At 39.8% G+C, this 24,363-nt stretch overlaps 1 protein-coding gene across 2 annotated transcripts in view; it reads right to left on the bottom strand.

Annotated features, from left to right (window-relative positions):
* The window catches only part of CADM1 (cell adhesion molecule 1), a 313,265-nt gene that overhangs the window by 54,646 nt on the left and 234,256 nt on the right, over positions 1-24,363 (bottom strand). For both annotated transcript variants that reach the window (XM_046685799.1, XM_046685798.1), the window contains exons 2-5: positions 10,871-11,017; positions 9,183-9,335; positions 2,555-2,692; positions 388-546 (exon numbers count right to left, since the gene is read on the bottom strand). In XM_046685799.1, coding sequence (XP_046541755.1) covers positions 388-546; positions 2,555-2,692; positions 9,183-9,335; positions 10,871-11,017 — 597 coding nt within the window. The remainder of the gene's footprint in view (positions 1-387; positions 547-2,554; positions 2,693-9,182; positions 9,336-10,870; positions 11,018-24,363) is intronic.

Genomic DNA, 24,363 nt, shown 5'->3' on the forward strand with positions numbered 1-24,363 from the left:
TGGGTACTGCTATGGTTTGAATGTTTGTGCCACCCTTCCTCCCCCATTTTTATGTTGAAATCCTAATGCCCAACATGAGATGTTAGAAGGTGGGGCCTTTGGGAGGTGATGACATCATGAGAGTGGAGCCCTCAAGAATGGGATTAATGCTTTTATAAAAGAGGCTCCCGAGAGATCTTTAGATCCTTCCATCAGGTGAGGGCACAGGAAGAAGGCATCAGCCATGAACCAGCAGGAGGGCCCTCATCAAAACATGACCATGCTAGGGTCTGGATCTTGGACTTCTCAGCCTCCAGAAGTGTGAGAAATACATTTCTGTAGTTTATAAGCGACTCAGTCTATGGTATTTTGTTATAACAGCCCAAATGGAGTAAGACAGGTACTCACACTGTACTTCAAGATACCGCTGGGTCTGCAAGTTTCCAGTGACGGCAGGGTGCTCCACCTGACAGATCACTGGGACCCCGTCGTCCTCCTTGTGCACCTTCAGCATCAGCTGACTGGTCACAGTGTACATGTCTGACCACTCCTCCACCTCCGATTTGCCTGAGGGGACATAAAACATACCAAGAAACCAGAGCTGAGTGAATTTCTATCACTGTTTTTATATCCTCTGCTCCAACATTGCTATTTTAACAAAGATGAAGGAAGTCACTTGGGATAAGGGTAATCTGAGGGTAGATAACTGATAAAACAATAATTTTCTACTTTTCAATCTTGCAGGATACTATTTAAGACATATTTCAACCCGACAGAATATACTACTTTTATTTAAATATATTACATATGTTTCTTCTATCCGAAAACCTCCCATAAAAAGGGGAACCATTTTGACATCTGACTCTTCAAGGCATTTGGGAGGAGAAAAGGACAAATGCTTTTCACCCTACAACCTTCTGAACTTGAAACATCTAGGCTGTCATGTGGTTTAAAAATTCCAGGACATCATCCAAATGCCCAAGTAATTCAATGAGTAGTAAAGATACAAACAACTCCCCTTGCCTACCCCCATCAGCAGCAATTAAGAGGAAAAGTAACTAAATGCATTTACATAATTGAAATTGTAATTGAAATGTTTAAACTCTGAGACTTTTGGAAGACCATAGAAAATGCAGTGGCAGTGGGTAGAGCAAAGTAAGATATAGGCTTCAGGCCAGACGGAGACACGTCCAAGAACAAGCAGAAAAGGAGGGAGGAGGCTTCCGGACGGGATGAATAGGCCGAGGCAGCCCCTTTCCTGAACCGAGCACTCCCTGGGACATGGCGCACCATTAACTGTCTTTTAATGTTTTGTACTTATCGGTACACATTTAATGGCTCAATTCACTTAGACAGAACAGCAGAGGGGAAATGAGAAACTCCTTCCTTCTAAAACCATACCTGGCAAATAGGAGATTAAAACAGAGCAAGCTTTTCGAAACTTAAGCTGTTATATATAGATTTATCTGTTTCTAGATATAGGTTTTTTATACTCCCTTTCTAAAAGGACTTATTCTTTTCTTCCTGGCACTCTTTATTTATTTAACAAGCACACACAGAGCACTTACTTTGGCCCAGATGCTAGCTAGATGCTTTACAAATATTCACTCATTTCATCTTCACCAAGAATCACCTAAAGTAGGTAATATTAATATCCCCACTTTAGAGGAAATTGAGGCACTTGGCTAGCATTTCTGTCAAATGACCAAGAGTTCAGCCCCTGAGTCCTTGGGCCTGAGTACTACTTAAGTAGCAGGGCAACCTTGAAAAGGAAGGAACTGGGATGCTGATACACACGAGGAACTTAGGGTCAAATAAGGGACAGTATCCTTCACCAGTGCAACGGCTAGGGTGGAGATATTTGAGGATCCAGGAATCGAACCTGGGATGGCCTAGACTGAGGGAGAGACGATGGGAGTAGGATCAAAAGTACGGCTTGTGCCACTGTCACAAAATCGGAAACTTTGCAAAAGAACAGGCTGGCGAAACGGGCAACTGAATTACAGATTTGCCTGCAAATTCACAAATAAGATAAAATCCTCAGTGTGCTTAGCACAACCACCCTTGTAGGAAAGCACATGGTCAGCACAGCTGATAGTGCAAGAGATGTTAGAGGGACGTGGAATTCACCACGGTGAGGGCTGTTAGATACTTTTCCAAATGTGAAAGATGAGAATTTGGAGTCCGACCCACCCTGGGTCACAGGACAAAAGCAGTGAGAACTGAGGGTACAACGTGGACAGCCGTAGTTCAGAGGACACAACTAGCAGTAGTTCCTCCTGGTCTAAAGAGCTGTAGTTTACAGGTTCAGTTCTTTCTGAGCATCTGAGTAAAAATCCAGCAACACAGATCACTGTGAACCCTCCAACCACAGCATGGGGAGATGAATTAGAGCCAATAAAATGTGGTTATGCTTTGGCCTCTGACTCATTTAGTAACTGATTAGAGACCATATCTAAATGGATATTTGTTTCAGGGGCATTGTTTGCATTTGTCTTTAATTTCCACAAAGGTACACTCCTGCTGGAATCAAAGGCTGACTAAACACTTCTGTCCAGGGCAATGTGCACCTTACCTTTCAGCTCCTTGTTCCCTTTGAACCATCTGATAGTTGTGGCTGGTTTGCTGGCCATGGCAGTGCAGTTGACTTCAATCTCCTCGCCTTCCACCGCAGTGTCTTTCTGGATATCGATCATCAGATTACGTGGAGGGACTACAAATCAAACATGTGTGCTTTTTAAACACAGAATCTATTTCTGGACATATTCTTCTATTCATTAGAAACTAGCACCACTGCTATCAAAAAAGGAGACAAATAATGGACATTCCTGATGGGAATTTAAAACAAACTGCCACCGAAGGGGAAAAAGAAGAAATACAAAGTCATAATCAAATAAATTTAATTACGCAAAATCACTTAATTTAGAATTTCTTTCCTAAAGTTATCCTATAAAATGACCAGTCTCCCACTTCTAAGTTATCAGTGACCAAATTATAGCAATATAGATATTAGATTATCAATCACTCATTAGAAAATCGACCAGAAAGGAGATATAAAAGTAAGAGGAGTACACACTATTGAAATTGTCATTCTTACCTGAAAGTCTCTGAAAGGACTATTTCTCCTTGAACTCAACCCTTGGATCTCACTCTTCATATGAAAGATTTCAAAGCCAACCAGCAAAGATCAAAAACTTGGAGCCCCTTAAAAGAATCACTCACCATAAACATACACAGAAAAATGGTGCCTCAAAACCACTTCCATTAAAATTACTCATCGAGATCCAGAATATAATCATGACCTCCGATGGATGGTGTAGTAATAAAATCCTTTGGCCATGAAGATGCAGTAATATAGGAAATACCAGTTAATTTGCAGTAATTTTCCATATTGAGAAATTCAACGCTCCAGATTTTATAAATTAAATGTGAAAAAAAAACTATTAAGTGCTTGCAAGTAGATTTACGTATCAGAATTAAAACCACCCTTCTCTAACCCTATTAAACATGTATGTAATAAAATGGTCAGAATAAAATATTTTGGGGCTAAAATGTGGAACCAAATCAAGAGTCTGTAGGATGACGGTGATGAAGAAGAAAGCACGTTATCTTTTAGGAAACTGAATTAACAGTGAAACTCACAGAAGGTGCAACCTTACCTCACGACTGAGTTTCTTGAAATAAAAATAGTAAGAGTACTGAATTCAATAGAGTGGATCTAAGAATATGTGCCCTGACCACAATGAATAAGCAGAGACCGTTTGGAGACTTATGATTAATAAGTTTCTCAACTCAGAAGAGAAACAAGAAATTAAATATGTATAAACATGCCATCCTGATGATCAAGTTGAAGAATAAATCTCTGATACTGCTATTTCAATAAATCATGGGATTAAACCATGTATTTGGGATTTCCAACTATTCTAGTCCAAGGTGAAAATCCTGCCCACAGGAAGACTTGTACACTGAATTGAAGCAGTGGAAAATCCTAGAGAACGATGGACAGGTAAAAGCAAAATGATTTGTTGCATATGTTCCTCAGCAAGACAGTGTGTAGTGGGGGGGGGGGGGGGGGCGGTGGTTGTGTGTGTAACTATTAGACTAAAAGCAGACCTCTTTGTTCTCTATGTAAAAGAAAAATGACACATTTGCTCAATTGGACATGTTTCTAAAGTGATATGGCCCAAATGAGCAGTTAAACACAGTAAAGAAGTGCCCTTGCTTACATTTTAAGGAAAAAAAAAGCATGAAGAGGAGTCTAACATCCAATTTGGAGTTGCACATCTGCCAGCATTTTAAGAGACACAGAAAGGCAGTGACAGAAGTAAATGGGATGACTTCAGCGAGCCGTTGCCTCAACGTAGCTCATCCTTGCTGGATGACAATCGGGAGGGTTATAGATTTTCATCACACGTACCCAGATAGTTCATAGGGAATACACAGAGAGACTAGATGTTTAGGACCAACAAATACTACTGAATTCTGAGTGCAGTATAATAGGAATACTGAAAAGAAATGCTACAGTTAGAGCAAATGTCAGAGGAAAAGACTGTCCAAGCCTAAAGAAAATAAGATCTTGGTGAGCTATGAGGAGCAGAGTAAGAGGGATAAAAAGGAAACAACTAAGGAGTCAAAGACCTAGGAATGTCCTCCCCACAAATGCAGGAATCAAAGACAAACAATCACAATTTCTTTCAAGGTCCAGGCAAAAATAAAAAATAGAGTGATGAAGGTAGTTTTTGATGGTGACATGCACAATGATTCTCAAAGAGAATTGTAGTTGAGTAATGTAATTGATATGATACCTCTCAATTTAAGGGAACTCAACTTGATTATGGGATACTCAAGGAAGGTGCTCTCTTGGGATACGACAAGGAGGGCAAATACCTAAAGCTACTGTAACACACAGAGCTCTCTTTCCTGGAAAATACTACCGAGTGGAGCAGTTCAGATTCCAGTTCGCGTGGATAATTTCGGGAGGAAAGCCTTGATGGTCACTCTGCAGTAACCCGGGAATCTTCTTGTCGGGAACAGACCCAGAAGTTGTTAAAGGTTCCAGCACACAGCACTGCCAGGTCTCAACAGCATTTCGCTTCAAACGTAGTCTTTGTCAGATATTTGTTTTCTGCATGTTCCTGGGTATCTTTCCTTCATTCTCTCCTTTTTCATGCTGGACCTGAAGGCATCTTAGCTCTCCTCATCACAGGCTTCTCATAACCTCCACCAGCTGTTCATCTTTGTGGTATTTCTTAGTGGAGGAAGAATTTCTTCTCTTCAAAAGATGGAGATGGTCATAAAGATGATGGCCTGTTCTTTCTACGTTATCAACAATGTCCGCTGGTTCAAAGTAAGGAGATGGCAAGGATGTAGGTATAAAAAAGGCCAGAGGACAATTTACCAATGTTTCTTAGATTTTGTTTAGGGGCTGAGGGCGTGACTGACAGCAAATAGGTCCTTAGCTGGGTTACCTATTGTTTTGTATCATCCATGCTAATTCCTCCTCTATAGCAACAGATATACTGTAAAGTTCCCTAGCCCTTCAGAGTGATTCCTGTAGCTCCTAGGATTATCATTCTGAAGAGCTGACATCATTTTTAACTTGCTGCCTAAGGTAAACATGAGGAAAACTTCAAGTGTTGGAAAAATGTGACCAGTGTAGAAAAATAAAGGACTTGTTTATTGTTGAGAAGAGCATCCTAAGAAACAGTTGAATGATTTTCTTCCAAGTCTATAAAGAATTTTCTCAAGATTGTGATGAGTATTTCTGATCCTTACTAAGATTAGAAGAAGAAACAGTCAAGTACAGTGACACTTGTTTGGTTTACAAATATAAAATACAATCTGATAATGTGAATCCTAATGGTTTATTGATATCAGTTATAAAGCTGACTTCTCTCAGATTTTTTTTTTTTTTTTTTAGAGCAAGACAGCTTTAGAAAATATAAACGGGGTGATTTAAGTCTATCTTTCTGAAAAAACAGTGTTGGATAAGAAAATCTTTAAGTTTATTTTGGTCTATTAATTCTACTGTTTTCCCTTTAACTTCCTAACATCTACTCTAATACAAAAGAGGTTGGTAAAGTATAAAAATCCATTTGTAGGGAAAATGAATTAAAATTGCTACTAACCAGAGAATATACTTATACATGGTCCACTAAACACACACATTTAATAAAAACTCCCTGCAGCCATTAATGAAAATAACCAAAGATAATCTAAGGAGGTGCATATAGATGAAAACCTGAATGAAAATCACGTACAGGGAAATACTAGAAAACAGCAGAGAAATGTCAAGGTTGTTCTCAGCTAACCTGAAATCTATAAGAGTGCTAATTATAAACATTACGCCTACAACATTTAAAAAAAAATCAGCAATATCAAGATGAGTCATGTTAATTACAACAAAAGAAGGGTCTTAAAGCTGATCAGTACATGAAATCTCACTCTAAGTCCCTTTAAAATAATTAGGCTCTCCTGTTCCTGGAATCTTAAGAGTGAACACTAATCTTAGAAGGACAGGACTGTGATAATATTAGCTACTATTAAAACTATATTAATCTTAAAGCAGCGTATTCTCTTTCCCATTCAACTCCTCCCGTGAACAGTAGTATAAAGAGAGTCCCGCACGATGATCTGGAGAGAGAAACAAACTCAATACAAGTGGAAGGAGTGAATGAATAGCCTAAAAGGCACCCAAATGCATGCAAAACATCATAGGAGAGTGCTCAGTTTTTACACGGATAAGATAATAAACATAATAGTCACTAACAGAATACCCTAAGTCTTATAATTATGCTGAAATTTTTGCTGAATGCTTCAAACAACCATCAGACACATGCACCAAAATGAGCATCTTCAACCTATCAAGAAGTTTGACAGCTGTGTAAGTATATTCGGAGCCCTTTTCAGAGAACCATAGATAGAAACGAAAATGCTAATATATCATTCTTCATTTGTTATAATATCTGAAAACTATAAACCTTAGGGAAAAGACTTGAATATATGAGTATCAGTGGAAATTGTCAGATTTTGGAATATGAAAGACTCAAACATTGATGACAACAATTTTACTCCATCAAGGAATCCTAGAGTAAATTCAATGGAAAGAATATTAAATGAATGCATAATATCTGCAAAAAGAGCATCTACTAGTATTACTTTCAAGTATATTTAAGTTAATGCTTCTATACAATACAAGCAGCAACCTATTACTTCTGGAATAATCAGCCCTCCAAAAGGATTATAGGCATAAACGCCTCTCAAAAGTCTAGTGCTGGCATGGGGACTCCTACACACTGGGTGTATTCAATCAAACTGGCCCGATCCAGGGGGTCTGAGGACAAATGCACCAGACGCCAGAAACTGACAGGCAGTAACTGCTTGCCAATGCCCAGATATACTCCTGAAAACAAAAGATGTGCATCTTCAGGGAAAAAATCTTGAAGGAGCAGCATTCAGGATTTTACTGAAAACGACCTAGGCTGGCAGACTCAAGGCTGTGAGGCAGGACAGGAAGGTCTGTTTCAAAGCCTACGATCCTTGATTCTCACCATGTGCTTTGTAATCTGGGCAAGACGGCTAACCTCCTTCATTCTCATTTCCTTCTGTGAAATAAAGACATTCAGACTTAAAGGTATATGCAGTGAAACATTCTGAAAATTCAAAATGATGTAAGCGTATTCCTTTTTATTGCTGTCACTTTTGTGGAAATGCCATAAACAATGCTGGGTCAATGGGCAGATGCTCAACTATGCAGCAAATGACTTATTCCAAAAGGCCAACAGTGTTTTCAAATACTTCTCCACAAGGAGATGGACAGAAAAGTTCAAATGCATGCTTGTGATTTTGGTACATCTGCAAAATACCAAAATAGTCATCCCACCGAAACCTTTCATGCTTATTATTTCTGCAGGTCTAATACGGATTAAAGCCACAATTAGAGACAAACATGAACACCGGAAAGGCATCTGTCATCAAACACAGACCACATCACAAATGGTACGGCCATACTTGAAACATGACTTCCCAAAATCAGCATTCCTCTTATCAAGAACACATAGGTGAGCCTTAGGGATATGTTTTAGTTTAATGAATAAAAAAATTTCTTCCCTTTTACAGCTGTGTTAAAGTAATGAGACAGCACCTCAATATGTACATCCATAAATACATATATGTTCACACACACTAAGCAAAAAGTCCTTCATATTTATCTTTCCTCTTTAATCTTCATATCATTACACCGAAAAGCTGCCGTCTGCCGCCTCAAATAGACTTTGATTCATCATCTTCCCAAAGGTGTAAATCAGAGATCTTGCCTCACGCTATAGTGTACGTCCTTGAAAACTCAGTTGCAAAAATCTAGATCAGCTGGTGCTATGCACTGGGGTATATGTTTGTCGAAAAGGTGACTAATTCAGACCACCTTCAACACAGGAATATCTGCTGACTATATCAAAATACAGACGTGGAAACCTGGCTACTGGGATTTTGCTGAAAGTCACAATCTGGCGATCATAAATGAAGACATGCAACTCACGAGAGGGGGACCCAGCAGCCTGTCAACAGTCCTTGCTTATTATCAGCCTTCTTTCCCTAGAAGCTCTTGATTCTTTTACATCCAATGGTTGCAATTTTGTGGCAAAGTATGTGTTCATGGGGTATGATTTTTACAGCATAATCTAGAGTATAAGCAATAAACAAGGCAATAAGTAAAGCCAAAGAAAAGAAGATCAACGCTATTAAGCAAGGATGTAACTCACAAGGAAAAATCATTAAGCAGATTTCATAACGGAATCTGCACGGGGTACAGATGTAGTAGCCGGTCTCCCCCTCTCCTGCACAGAAGGGAAAAAACCCCCTGGTAGTTAGAAGCGATGGCATTTCACGTGGTGAGTGATTCATTTGAGGGCTCTGAATTCTCTTGATCTTTGCTTCAGAAGCTTTGGGGTGGGGGGTGGAGGGTGGGGGGGGGGGCAGTTTGAAACCCAAGAGCAGGTGGAATCTATAAAGACTGCTGATTGCCATTCCTTAGAGTGTTTGGTAAAATAGGCTATTTTTAAAATTCAGCAAGATGGGCGGTGATCCTTCCTAAAACAAGTTGGAACAGTAAAATTTACCATTAACCTTCTCCTCGTGGCTGGAAGCCATCTGGTAGTAAGAGCCATCCCACTCCGCTCCCAGGACATGCCCCCACGCACTCTTACCCAGGACAGTGATCGTGGTGTAACTTTCCTGCGGGGGGTCAGTGTACAGCTGGCAAAAGTATCTTCCTTCATCAGAAATGGAGACGTTCGTCAACGACACTTTGAGTTCACTGCTAGAAAAATTCAGCAGCTGAAACCTGCTGTCCTTCAAAGCTGTAACAAAACACAGAGCTAGTGACCGTGGGAAAGATGATGGACAGTCTACTTTCCTTCTCTAGCGGGGGAAGAAGTCAGGTGCCGAGAGAGGCAGTTACAGAGGAGAAAACTTGAGTAAGTCCTTCTGCACCCGTTGGGTACTTCTTTGTGCTTCCTGAATTACTGTTCTGGGCTCCCCCAATAGCTGCATGTAGACAAATAACCCCGTCCTAAAGGAAACACACTCACACACACACCTTGCCACAATTCTAAGTGCTGCCTGTTTTCAGCCCTTACTCATAAATTGTTTCAGATTTTCCATGGGAGATGGGCAAAATGAAAACAGAAGCAAAGGGCAGGCCCTGAGCCCCCTCTGGGCACTGAAAGTTCGGGGAGTGGGGCCCACAGGCTTTTATATTGTCTCTCAAAAGCTGAGGTCTTAAAAAAACAGTGGTTCCAAATTATGAAAGAAACCAAAAATTCATTAGTGGTAATTTCAAAAGCAAAATGAAAATAATTTTTTTTTAACTTGACAGCAAAAGGATCCTGTTTAACTTGCAAGCATCTTTGTACTTGATATTGTTTGGTGTGATTTGAGGTGGAGCTGCCAAAAGTCCGGGACCCGGGGTGACAGAGGCCTTTGACCCACCCTGCAGTTTTCTAACTACATTCAGCTTCACAGCATGAAACTGAGGAGGCACGAGGAAATCAGAGTCACCACAAAAGTAATAATAGGTTAAAAAAAAAACAAAAACAAAAACAAAACCTTTTATTTATTTTAAATATTCACTTTTAAAGTCCTTATATTGATTTTGGCAAAGGCTAGATGGCTTTTCTCCTTTTACCCTCCTTCATCCTCTCAAATGTTCCTTAGATTTATCAACTCTCTCCACACGTCACGAATGTTCTGAGGCGCTGGGGAGAAGGGGGTCAAGCAGATGGGAAGGGACATGCTCAACACCTGCTTTGTTTAGGCACCAATGTTTTCAAATAAGAATTTTTCGAAAGACCTTATTTCTGCTCTTGCCAAGCCCTGACACCCATTTGAACCATTTTCTATGATACACAATTAAGTTTTGATTATTGGTTTTTGTGATATCACATTTGGAAAGATTTTCAGCACGGGGACACCTCTATACACCAGAGGCTAAGGTGACAGGGGATTTGGTTTTGTCTTTATAGGTACAGATTGTCTTGGAAACTTCAATCTTCAAACCAAACAGATTACCTTTCAGAATGCTGTATTTTCCTTGCCTTACCCTATTTGAGTTGTTTGTGCCAGCTAAGTATTTGGGACTCAATTGCAATTCACCTTGAATTACTACAATCAATTCCTATTGCAAAGTAAGACTGCCTTACTTTTAAAAGGGACCATTCACAGTTTCTATTAAGTAGAAAGATTATGATTGCATGTCTCTTCTTCCCTCTGAAGAACTGACTCAACCTTAAGCATCTAACGTTAAATTAAAAAAAGGAGGCCTCGGCAATCTCTTTATCAAGACAACATGTAGGAAAAAGAGTTGCCATCTAATACTATAAAGATGGAAACTTACGCCTGAAGTCCCTGAAATAAATGGTCTGCCTGTTGGGATTCAGGAGTTGAATCACAGAGTCGTCGCTCTTATTGACTTGGCAGCTGATGGTTGCAACTTCTCCCTCGATCACTGTCACGTCTTTCGTAAACAAATTCTGTCCATCACCTTTAAAAAAGGATAAAGAAAGGTCAGAGAAAAAGTTCCATCAACGAAAATTTGGTTAATGGAATCAATTAAAATGAGAAACAAGAAGTGCATTAGAAAATGGACACCAGTAGTACACTAGGTATGGCTCACACACCTTTCTCCACAGCCCACGAAATGAGTCTATTAATCTGAGATAGATCTAGGGCAAAAGAGAACTAAGCCTGGAACCGACATGCTCTCAAAAGTTGTGATCCCAACGATCTAGCCTCCAGGCGTTCACACTAGCTGAGTAGTGTGCTGGAGAGACATGGAGAGGGCAGAGTACTGGCTTTTGTGAGGCTGCAGCTCTCACCAATGGAGAGGGGAGTCTACTCAACCGTAGCTCACACGCCCTTGAGCAAAGCTATTTGGTCACCTCACAGAAAACTCAAGGGGCCGCTTAATAGATGTAGGTGGGAGGGTTCGGTAAACAATCTCGTCTTGTCAGTGGACGTGGCCATTGCTAACGTATAGGCGGTTCTGTTATTTGTTGTGTGGGAGTGAGCACCTACCCGACTTCGACTCTTTGGAATCTCAGGACAATTCCGGCAAGGCTTACAGTTCAGTTTGTTACTTTGCTCTCAGAAACTCACGCCTTCTTGACTCCCCCAAAGTCCCAGGCAGTCCTGAACCATGTCCTTTCTGCAGACCACCCCCTTCTAGCCATTTAGAAAATCTCTTTCAGAACATGTCAAAAGGTCAAGGCTTTCAGAGCCACTGATAGAAGGCTTATCTCCAGATCTGTTCTAGTTTGTTGCTTCTAAGCTTAGTGACAGTGGCCAGGGCCCCTCATAAATGTCCTAACTGATCCACGACACGGGTAGGAGGTGAGGAGAGTTCAATTCAAAAGCAAAAGATGAAGCAATTGTTGAATGTCCAATTCTGCACCTGGCATGGCAGGGGCTAGAGAAGTACATGACATTGTCCTAGCCTTTAGGAAGCTGCAATGTGGGTGGAAACTGACACCTAATCCCCACTTAGAGAACACAAAGTGTAGTACAGGCAACAGGTGTAATGGTTAATCGGGGCCGGGGAAGAGAGCAATTATTTTTTAGCTGCCTGATCTCAGGTAAATTATTTCAAGTCCGTGAACCACTTTCCCATCTGCAAAATGGGGATAGCAATTAAAAATTCTCTCAGAGCTGTTGGGAGGACTAAGAAAGATAATAAAGCATTCAGCACTGTGTCTAGCTTCTCACAAAACTAAATAAATGATAGCTGCCATCATCATCATTTCTCTAGATGTCATAGCCAAACATTTATTAAGCAACTATTATGTGTCGGGAATAGTGTGGATACAAGAATGAAAGCTCACCGTCCCTCTCAAGGAGCTCTCTATGTACTTACACATCAACTCAGTTGCTTCTTCATTGCTTAAAATATTGTGTCACATTAGGAAACAAAGGTCAAAGATAAATACTCTTCTAAAAAAAAAAAAAAAGAGCCAGCATAAATAGAGATGCAATTAGAGTCAATGGAGGATTTCCACCTGCTATCGTTATTTCTGCTGAAGGATCCTTTTTTGGCAGGACACAGTGGGAAGTACAAGAAGGGGTGTCTAAGATGGCTTTAGGCCAAATCCACCTAGAAATAGCTCAGCCTCTGGTAGAGGATTAGAAAAGAGGAAACCTAAGGGATAAGGAAAAAATTATTAGAGCCCCAGATAAACAAAAATTCTTGGTGCTCAAGCAGCAAACCAAAATGCAACCCGACCTTGAGATCTCAGACCCAGGAATTAACCTGGGTGTGAGAACGCAGGCCCACGGGGCTTGCAGATGGAAAGGGCAAATGTTCCCGGCTTGATCCGGCAGTGCGAGCTTGGTGGGCTGAACAGTGTTATAGGATCACAACAAAGGGAAAAAGCGATCAGAAAAATCGAAGGGATGCTTATTTCTTCCTCAGTGGATTACTGTGACAAACACAGAATTCAGAACCCAGCTGGAGGGAGCAGTTTATTCCCAGATTTGAGAAAACAACAAGGACAAGGGAACTCCTGCCAATCAAGCCAGCTTTTCAAGGTGGTTTTGCTGGTCCTCGTAAAAGTATGTACAGAAAGGACAATACCCTTATCTCCTCAGGGTAACCCAATCTAGTAAGAAAATTAAGGAAAACCTAAACTGCATGATTCGAATGCTGTAACTGTCTCAAGTCATGGGACTTGCCTTGAGGAGACTGGAATACCAAATGGGGTCCACTGGGTTGTGGGAGAGATTTCTTCTACCTAGCAACACAAATAAGAATCTTCAATTTACAGAAGGAACACATGGAAAGGCTACCTGGTGACAGGCCCTAACCCCTTCAACATACAGATCCTGACCACTATCGTGCAGCTACGGGGACGGACAGCCAGCGGCAATTCAATTATGCTCTAATAGAACAGTTTCTGTGGAAATAACTATACACTTTAACTTCAGTCTTTACTTGGAATCCTAGCATATTCTGAGAAGTATTTATGTTCATATTAAAGCTGTAAAACATTTACACAGGAGACAGGAGCAGACAGGAGTTGACCATGATTTTGTGTTTTAAGCAATGAAGGTAACACCACAGAATCAGAAAGTTTTTGTTTCTTTCTTTAAACATCTAAATAGTCTTAATTATTACTTATAATTAAGTAATATAAGACCAGATCACTTTAATGTGTCATTATTGAGTAAATTGTTCAGATAAAATTTTTGCCATCTGTAGATTTTTGCTCTCGCTGTGCTCTGGCAGATAATGTACTCTGCAAATCCATGGTGGTATCATCATCATTACTGTATTATTTTTTGAAATTGCTACGGTCAACCTAAAACCCAGTGTCTCAGAAAATGACAATTCCTAGCTATGTTAACATGGTTACAACACTAACGGTAAAAAATTGTAAGTGATAATGAAATATTTTGCTGAAAGGTATCAAAGTGCCTTGGCTGATGGTGGTGGCCCAAGGATGTCACTCTGTAAAAATCACCAATAAATTATACGGGTCAGCTGGACAGCAGTTATATTAAACAGAGCTCCATACTTCAAGGCACCATAAGATGGCTGCAATGGAATAATAATGACCTATTTATTTGAGGCAAAGAAAGTGAATGACAGTGATGAAAATATGATATGTATGTCAGTACTCTTAACTGCCTGGAGCCTTTATGTAAAAATAATTTCTGCTCACATCCTCAAATATTTCTTCCCAACAGAAGGGTGCACTGTGACTTGATAAATTTCCCCTTGAAATAGATATCATGACAATTAGGTTGTTACAAAACACAGTTTGATGTGTAGCAGAAGGATACAAACAGGCAACTTTGGTGCCTTTCTTAAATAATCCATTTTAAAAACCTCTCCAATTTTCTAAAACTCAATTAGCAGATATACTGTCAAGGCAAAAAGAGCACATGTTCTGGGCAAAAGAAATCAAGTAGGTACAATATACCATGGCCATTAAATAAGGCTGCTAACAGCAAGGTAATTTATTTTAAGGGTGGAACAACGTCTGATACGTATAGACATTTTTGACTGCTAATTAGTACATATGGGTGATGTGTAGGAGATGGAATCAAACTGGAATTTTTTTTTTTTTTAAGAAGATTAGCCCTTAGCTAACATCTGCCACCAATCCTCCTCTTTTTGCTGAGGAAGTCTGTGCCCATCTTTCTCCACTTTATACGTGGGACGCCTACCACAGCATGGCTTGCCAAGCAGTGCCACGTCCGCACCTGGGATCCAAACCAGCAAACCCTGGGCTGCCGAAGTGGAACGTGCACACTTAACCACTGCGCCACCGGGCTGGCCCCATGGATTTTAATTTATACCAGCAACTGTATTCCCTATACTTTTCCTATTTGCCCCACAATTTCTAAAAATAAAAAATTCTGGCATTGGAGAGGCCCATTCACTCACATGCAACTCTCCCATAGGAAACTAGAAGTTGCTAGACATTCATTACAAGGAAGAGAAAGCATATTATCTTAAAAAAAAGACAAAATTTATTTTCATGATTAGTAATGACCATTTCAGCGAGCTGGTTAGTGCTGGAGTGGGGGTGGGGGTGCAGCTGGCTCATAAATCCCCTATTAATTCGACCTTCAATTAACTTAACTCATGGACTCTTTCCTAAAACCTCATTTTGTTGTAAACTCTATTTAAATGGCATTACACAAAACACTAGCATCGATTGGAATCTATTCAATCAACAATATGCCCCGTGAAGGGGATGAGAGGGCGAATCTTAAAGGAAGACCCTGAAATGGGAAATGGCGTTCTCACACACAGACAAATGGGGAAGGCAGCTTTTACCCAGAGCTGGTTGCTTCGCACACTTTTCCCTCTCGAACACCTGGAGTTTCCAACATTCCCACTTTAAAGATTAGGAATCTGAGATGCGGAGAAATCGAAAGGAGTTGCCCAAGGAAATTCAGCTAAGTGGCCGAGCTGGTGTTTGAACCCAGTTCTGTCAGCTTCTCCAGCCCATACAGCTTGTACTTCTCAACCAGCCAACATGAGGACTCGCTGCCAAGGTTCTACTCGCTCTGCCTTGGAAAATTTACGTGTTTTTAAAGAGGGTTACTTCCCTATGAGCAACTTCTGATTTTTTTTATTTCCATAATTTATCCAGAACACAATTACACACTTCAAGATGAGAGAGAAACCATCCTGAATGTAAAACATATTGTTTACTACTGCGGCTCCTCTCGGCATCGCACACTCTGCCCCGGGAGAACGCCTTTATTACCAGTGCGCGGCCGGCATTTGCCGGCACCGAGCGCTCACGCCCCCGCTGCCTGGCTGTTAATAAATAAAGCACTTCATTTACACCAGGGAGTCTCTCCAGTCAAGTCTATAATAAAAGGGCAAGTCATAGTTAGAACAGATTTCGGTTTATACTATGGCAGCTATGTAAACTCTTACTGACACCGAGGAGCACCAATGACTCTTAACTGGAAGACAGTTTGCCCAGAGAGAGAGCAAATAAAGCCCCCTGACCTGCTCCTTCAGTAGCAAAATCATATTAGGGAAACCCGCTTTTTTTCTTTCTGCTGTATGAAGACTGAAGCTAACATTAAATTAGCACAGTCAGGTTGTCCAAATAGGCAAAAGTTGAACCAAAAATAAAGGTTATCCAAAAAAAAAACATCATCCAGCCGATGGTCGATGCACTCATTAATTTTAAAACCCACCACAGTTCTTGAAATTTCACATGAATTAAAGGCTTAGGATTATTAATTTCTTTTCCTCCAAGAGGTACCTAAGATTAGACTTTCCAAAGAAGCAAAGGACTCGCATGCTTTTGGAAACCTTGTTTTCTATTAGTAGGAGAGCCTTCTGTGCCTCGAAGCTTCAAATGGCTTTGCACCCGTTCTCATTTCTAGTGGATGCCATTTTAACAACCATGTTAGTTATGTGGCCCAACTTGAAAGAATAACCCCTACCCCTGCGCAAATAAAACCGTCACCAATAAAGGGACCACAATTCCTGCTACCATCTCTGAGAGCTAGCACAGAATTGAGTAAATTTCAGGAAAAAACAAATTAAGATTCTGTTGAAACCCAGAGGGAAAAATCTTTCTAACTGCATATGTTCCCCCAAGTCAACGTAAACACAGTGTTCACTACAAATCATTAACAAAGCCATTAAGATTTGATTTCTATCTAAGCAATTACTGTCAGCATATTTTGTACATTTCCTTTAAAAGACTCAATCCTATCTTTCAATTCATTAAACTGTTCCTTGCATTTACAGAGTTTTATATCAAATCAGAAACCTATTTGAATTAATAAGAATTACAGTAAAAGTAATTTGAAAATAAATTATTTGAAGTTCGAGCCACGAAAGCTTTTGATGAAAGAATTTAGTCCCATTTAAATATTATAGCAACATTTTTAGTCATCCAATGTGCAGAGAAGAGACAGTAAGAACCAACGTCCAATAGGATGGGTCCATCACACGTGGATTAAGGTGAGGGTGAGACCTCTTCAACATAAATACAATTCTTTATTTCAAAGAGAGGCAATACTTCAATCTTTGTGAATACTTGAATGTTTATTTAAAAATCAAAAGCATTCAATCTGAGTGCTGTTTACAAAGCTTCTCTTAACCTTTTTGATCCTCATCCATGTTTTGCCATCCCAAACAGTGAAGGCCAATATGTTGATTGTCTGCTCCAAGGACTTTCTACTCAATGGTCAAAATAATTGTGAATGCGAACCACAGAGCTCACGACCTCAGAGTTAAAATCAACTGAACCAACTCAACAAACAACTGAGTGGGCAAGAGTATGTGACAGTGACCAAAACATTTCATTTGTGTCACCTCCTTTTTCGTAGAACCCATCTGGAATCAAAGGAACCTAGAGATCAACTCTCTCATTTTATAGATGAAGACACAGAGACCTAGGGAGGAGAGAGGCCTAAGATCACATGGCAAGTGTGAGGCACAGACAAGAGCAGAGGCCACATCTCCTATGGGTCGTCAACGTATTGCTATTCTTGGCTATTTCTAAATAACATTTATTAATTTGTTTCTAATTGCAAAAGCAATATGTGCTCAAGGTTTATTTTTTTTAAAGCTTTGTTTTACATGTAGTGTTTACAACAATGTGTCCTGTGTTCTATAGCATGGAGATGGTCAGGCGCTCACAAGAATCTCCTGTAATACAATTACTGCTGTATCACTTGAGCTTATGGAAGGAAAAAAATACTGAGTTTAATCTAATCTCCTTTATGATCAGTAAAAGGTGAGGCAAATTTTTGAACGGCAAGTTAAAGAGTAATCTTCCTCAGTACTGGTTTTTTCTTCAATTAAAATCATTGATTTCCCCTGAATACACAACAAAAAATATCATCTGACACAACATTAAGCTATTCATGAATATTCTGTATACACATTCTTGTTTAGTTGACTAATGGCAAATTAACGTTCTCTATTTTAGCTTAAACACATACTACAGGTATGTTTGATTAGCATTGAATTCCAAAAGCTGATTACTATGCATGCTTTGATTATGTAATTACATAATAGAGTATAATGGCTCCTTTGGAGTCATTATGATCTATATGGCAAATATGTTTCAGTTTTGCTATAGCTTAAATACACGTTGAGATGACAGCTCATAACAAGGCTCCACTTCGCAGTCTTATCAGCTAAATGGGCATTTTCCCATTCTCCCTAACATCTCCTTGACACCAATTAAAGCCTATTGTGTCAAGCTGCATACACTTTTGAGAAATTTCCTTTGTTTTCTTGGCATTCAAAAAAGGACATTAATTTTAAAAGCTGTATTAAGCAAAAGGCCTGGTTAAAAAAAAAAAAGGCTGAAATTCCATCCTTCATCCACCCTCTGAAAGGTCTGCAGGGAATCACATCTAGTTCATTAATCACTGTTCAGACAACCACAAGGGGGTTAAAGATGGAATTTCACCTTTAACTCCAAAATGCACATAAAGGGGAACAGCCAAGAATATTGATGCTCATGGTGGTGGCTCCCACAATGCATTCAGCTCAGGGCCTCAGTGAACATCAACCATACCGAGTTATACAAAGGTCCACTTCTGCAAATCTCATGTCTTGCAATATCGCTTCTATTTTGAAGCTCCTTTCGGAAGGCGTGGCTATGAAATAGCACAGCCTTCACAGTTCCCAATTCTAGTTTTTGAAAGACCAACGAAATTTCCCCAGTGAATAGATTTTTGATAATTCTGCCGTCAACTTACAAACTGGAAAGTAGTGAGGTTTTAAAATAGGACAGAAGTTATTGTAAAGAATCATGTAAAGTTTCTCTCATCCTCATGAAATCCTTGAATCTTGTACTATTTCATTTGCAAGAAGAGCGAGTTCTGCTTTTCTCTTCCAAGAGAATGATCCCCTATACCAAACCAAAGGTGACCCGAGTCTTCACTTTAAAGACTAAAAAGCATCCAGCTGCTTTTACCTTTGTGTCTATTGGTTTTCAACATTAAGGCTGAAGCACTGGGGTCAAGCACAGTCCAGCTTGTATTTACATATAGGATGAGTATGTCTTTTGTGAAAGGAAACATTGATTAGATGTGTGAAAACTCTTTGCAAGGAGGACGGTGACAAACGAAAGTAGTTATAGCATCTGTGCCTGTGCTATTTCAGTTTTAACCATCACATTAGCACCTTCCTTTTAAAAGACTCTGAGCTGAATAGGACACTTTAATCAGAACCCACAGCACTAAAAGGGCAAGCAATTATGATGCTTCAGGTCTGAGCTGCCTGATCCCATAATATGCAGAGGTGCAGTCCCCTCTACAGGATGCTTGTGGGGAGCGACACCTATCCACTAAACATGAAGATCTGAATTAGCTTTTCCACTCAAATTCACTTATCAAAGAAGCAAAGGGCAATAAAAGAAACAGGAATACAAAAATAAACCATAAAAGATAATAATAATCACTGAATCCTTTTGCTCTTCACCCTGAAAGGTCAAAATCCCAGACCTTTTTCTCCTCTTACTCCTTTTCATAGCTGGACAGGTTTCATGGCCTTTTCGTCCAACAAAAAGATAGCATCTTTTTGGGAGAGAAGATAGCCTAACCCTGAAGAAAACCTCCCTGCAATGGACAGGTTTTATGAGAATTAAAACAGAGAGAGAAAAATAGAGCCCCACAAGTATGAAAGTCACTATTTTATTTGTTTGTGAGATGGCATTGAAATCACCTTGTGGAAGAGTCATTTAAAGCCTACAAAATCTGCTTAGAGGCTCTTGGGAGAAAGGAAGCTCTTGAAAAATATTAATTAAAAAATAGCCACAGTCATCCAACTTGGACTTTGGAGAACAATCTGAAGACAGAGGCTTCTTACAAAACTAATTGTGTTGGCAAAGTAAGTAGTTTGTTCTCAATGGAGTTGATTCTGTGATGCTCGTTTATGGCAAAAGAAGTATAAAAGAAGAGTGTTAGACTGAGCGGCTTCAGTAGCAAGTGAAAGCCGGGCTGGTGTTCCAGCATTTCAAAACACATTGTTTCTGAGACCAAACGTGCTCAAGGCCGACTGTTGATCTTCTGCATCAACTACTTTGCTAACGAACTGACTATCATGTTATAGTCTCTGGGATATATTAATTGACTACTTTGCAGAGTGAAAACTAGTTGCACAAAATTCTGCTGTCCGTGAGCAAGGGATATTGGGGAAGAAAACCACATTCTGAAAGGGATGGATTGTGTAGACAGAGGCTGGCAGCTGACGAAACAGACTCTCACACCATCCAGAGTCGTGGCCATGGGTCCCAACATCAGCCGAGGCCTGGGATAGTGGGAATTGACAATTTTAACTCACACATAGAGCTATCTACATTTCCCAAAATACAAGCTATTCACAACTTAAATAAAAGGTTTACATGATTACTCAAAATACATATTCAAATATTCGAAAACCACAAAGGAAGATACAAACATGAGGTTCCATTATTTCTAGAAAGATTTAAGGGAACTTGGACTTCTCTCTCACTTCAGAAGAGAACTTAGTAGCCAAAACATTTACTACATACACTGCAGTGGCCTCGAGTGAGCTCTTACTCTGTAAGAAAATGTTTGCCTTTTTGTAACATGCAAAGAAAAATTGGGGATTTCAAAGCTTATGGAGATGACCGACTCGACCGGGATCACTTGCACTTAACTGAGACTTCTCAGCTCCCCTAAGTCTAAGCATGTTAGAGACAGATTGTTTACAAGACTTGTTGTCACTGCCTGCTCCTTTACAAAGTTCTTTAAATTCAATTTCCTTAGAACCCCAACCTCAAGTCTCAAAGGAGATGGCACATATTTCCCCTATTTTTTATATTCTGCTTTTAAGCATCCAATTTAATATCATTTTCCCTTTGATAAGAAGTACCAACATTAAACTTGGGTCACTTTTTGCTTGGGTCAACTCACTAAAAGCTGATTGTTTTTTCTTTACATTTGCCCCTAGGGTGTCAAAAGACTAACGCTCAGTGTAAGATATTTAAAAGCACAAGGCACATGTAACAGTAATTACTAACATAGGGAAGAAAAGGGAAGGGACTGCTTTTCTCCACGTCTGGAAGCAAGAGAAATAAATTATTTCTTTTCTGTTATTAAAAATTATTTTAATTTTTTCAATATCAAGAAAATTCCCACTGTTTCTGAAGGGGGCATTATTTTAATCATCTACATGATAACAATAGCTAACATATTTTTAAAGTGTTTTCTATGTGCCAGGCACTAGGCTTTGTTTTTGTTTTGTTTTTTTTACATTATCTCACAACTATCCTGTGTGGTTCAATGTCTTATCATCATCCCCGTCACACAGATGAGGAAACTGAGATTTAGAGAGATTAAATAAGTGGCTGAAAGCAATATCTGCACCTCCGTCTATTTAAATCTACATCTAGTGCTATTAACAATTGCACTGTATTAACGGGCCTTTGTGATGCTCAAAGAACAGAGGGGAACTAATGGAAGAATCCACTGTATCTCACCTACATGATTTAGGAATAGAACTAAAGTTATGCTCTCAGCATATAAAGGAATTTGAAGCCTTTCCACAATGGGCATGTTCCAGTAAGCCACGCTGATAAAATCAGCTCTAGAACCAGGGCCTAAATACCAAGCCCTTAGTATTTAGAGAGATGTCTGTTCTGCTGAATGATCCGGACTCGAAAGGCAGCTCGACTCCAACTTCAGGCATTTACAGTATCTGCTTCAAGGGCATTCATTAGTATTGACAATCTCTGTGACTGAAATTTGGCTGTAATAGCAGTCTCTCTCTACATCTCCTCGTTCATTTCTCCTGCCAACAAGAGCCATTGAAAACCTTCCAAATTTAAAGCTTAGAAGCGACAGGACAAGCAAGTAAGGATATCAGTTGGAACATATCAGATATGGACTCAGAGTGAATGTCAGCTTCAACTGACATTACTACAGAAACAGAAAATGGGGAAATGGGAGGAGATAAACAGTTCATATTCTCATTCTAGAGAGTATTCTGAGTGTGTGTAATATGGTTGTTCAAGAAACAGCTGTAAATCCATGATAATTATCATGCTGAATAATGCTGCGACATTCAACTTACATCTCCTACCAGGAAGCCAAGTAGCTTTGGACCATTAGATGAAATGACAATTTCTTAGCTGGAAATTGGATTCCATGATTAAGGCCCTTATTGGTGAGTTAGTCCCTCCATCCTCCGTCAGTGATAAAAGCAAGTGGTAGTTTTTTAACCTCTGGGCTCTCAAGTTACTGGTTGGTCCCAGCTGATTCTGGGAAGAAACAGACGAATTAGAAAGCTCGTTTTAAGCCAGCGTTCGATGAGGGCATATGGAGAGAAGTCAGTGGCTAAAGAAGATTCCAGATTCTTTCATGCTTGCTGAGTCCCCACTGCAAAGCCTATATCAGTCAGATGTGCGCTGTAACTTTCCAAATTGGTGCCGTTATAAAAATAACTTGATTAGTATCATCCAAGTGTGGGTTGCTGATCAATCATCATTGAAATTAGAGATATGTGATAAGGACATAGCTTGTGCTTTATTTCTCATTTATAAGAAAGCATCTAAGGAGAAATGGGAAGATCATCAGACTTGGAAGACAGGAATTTCCGCTGCAGTTTTGAGCTTACTGTTGGTGAAACTGGAAAACACTCTGAAACTCTGAACCTATTTTTATATTTTAAAGAGAGTAAACGGTATCTCTCCTCCAGGTTTATTATGAGAATCAAGTGAGGAAATGTAGAAATACTGTATTTTTCAAGCTCCAAAAATGCTAAATAAAGGCTATATTCTCCTCCTCCTCCTCCAACTTCTTCATTAGCATCATCACTATCTACATGGAACCTCTGTCATTATTACTAGAACCTTCTTATGATCTTCTGTAATCTGCTGGAATTTTTTTTCAATATCAGAGCTTCAGCTATTACTCTTTTCATTCTAAAGCTAACTAAAAAGCACACAGTAAATTAAAACATCTTCATCACTTATGTTAAATTGCAAAGTAAAACCATCATAAATATGAAAAGTACAAGATAAATTGCAGATGTAGACAGAGGACTGGATATTTGAAGTTGGGTTCAATCTATAGCATTAAAAACATGATTTATTTTCTGGTTTTCCTCCTTCGAATATAGGGCCATATTAGTTCAGAGAACAATCTCCATGTTCTAAGGAGGGGAAGGGTCACCAAGTGTTAGGTTAGCAACATAACACACCATCCTCACTGGAAAACCTCAGCAGTCAACACCTCAGATACCTAGCTAGCATCCTGAGGGAATATGACGTTCCACAGAAGTGAGCTTTCTACATAATCGAATCTCTAAATGCCAAAATTAAAGCGAAATGAAATGAAACAAAAATAACTTCCACAGGGGCCAGCCCTGTGGCCTAGCGGTTAAGTTCAGCACACTCTGCTCCAGTGACCCAGGTCTGTGGGTCTGGATCCCGGGTGTGGACCTCTACCACTCGTCCGTCATGCTGTGGCGGTGTCAAACATATAAAAAATAGAGAAAGACTGGCACAGGTGTTAGCTCAGGACTAATCTTCCTCAGCGAAAAAAGAAATTAATCTCCACAAGGCTTGTTGGCTTCCCCCTTTTCTTTGTCCTATGCCCCTATTGTCAAGCCTCTGTGGGTTAATGAAATATGTAAGAATATTTGGCCCCTTTCTAAACAATCTCAGCCTGTTAGGCTTGCATATGTGCCTGCTACTTCCCTCCAATGCTGGCTGTCACTTCTTGCTGATAATTCCTTCCCTTATTATTAAGTGTAAGAGCTTTGAGAAAGCTACTGGTGTTCAGACCTTTTCTGCCTTCTAATGAGTTCCTGGGTGTGTCCAGGGTGTTTGAGGTCTCTAGAGACCTACCCTTCACTAAGTGGCATGCTACTGCAGCATGAGGAGGTCTAATTCTCCCCCCTCGTGGGACACTGGAGGAAAAAAAAGTACACAGCCAAAACTTAATTAGTAATATTTGGTTTAGTTTGACAATTGTACTTTGACACTAATAAATATTTTTAGACAAAAATATACCTTTGAATGTAGGAAGCAAATAAAAAAATTGGTGACGGACACTAGTTCGTTATTGACATTAATTTCAGTGACAACACAATGTGGGTAAGACATAAGTCAAAAGTATACTAATGTGCTGTGGGAAACTGGAGGAGGGAGGAACAACTTACTCAGGGTGGGGAAGAGGAGAAATCTGAGATCCTGACGCATTTAGAACAAAGGGAAGAGTAGGGTGGGCTCCAAAGAGTGATGGGCAGGGATGCTTTCTGGAAAGGTCATTAGGTCCAGATATTGAAGGACACTGTATGCCAGGCTGGTGAATTTGCACTTTATCTTGTAATTAATAGGGAGCCATTAAGTGATTTTAATCCAGGAA

Source organism: Equus quagga, chromosome 14 (genome assembly GCF_021613505.1).
Source record: "Equus quagga isolate Etosha38 chromosome 14, UCLA_HA_Equagga_1.0, whole genome shotgun sequence".
Classification (NCBI taxonomy): domain Eukaryota; kingdom Metazoa; phylum Chordata; class Mammalia; order Perissodactyla; family Equidae; genus Equus; species Equus quagga.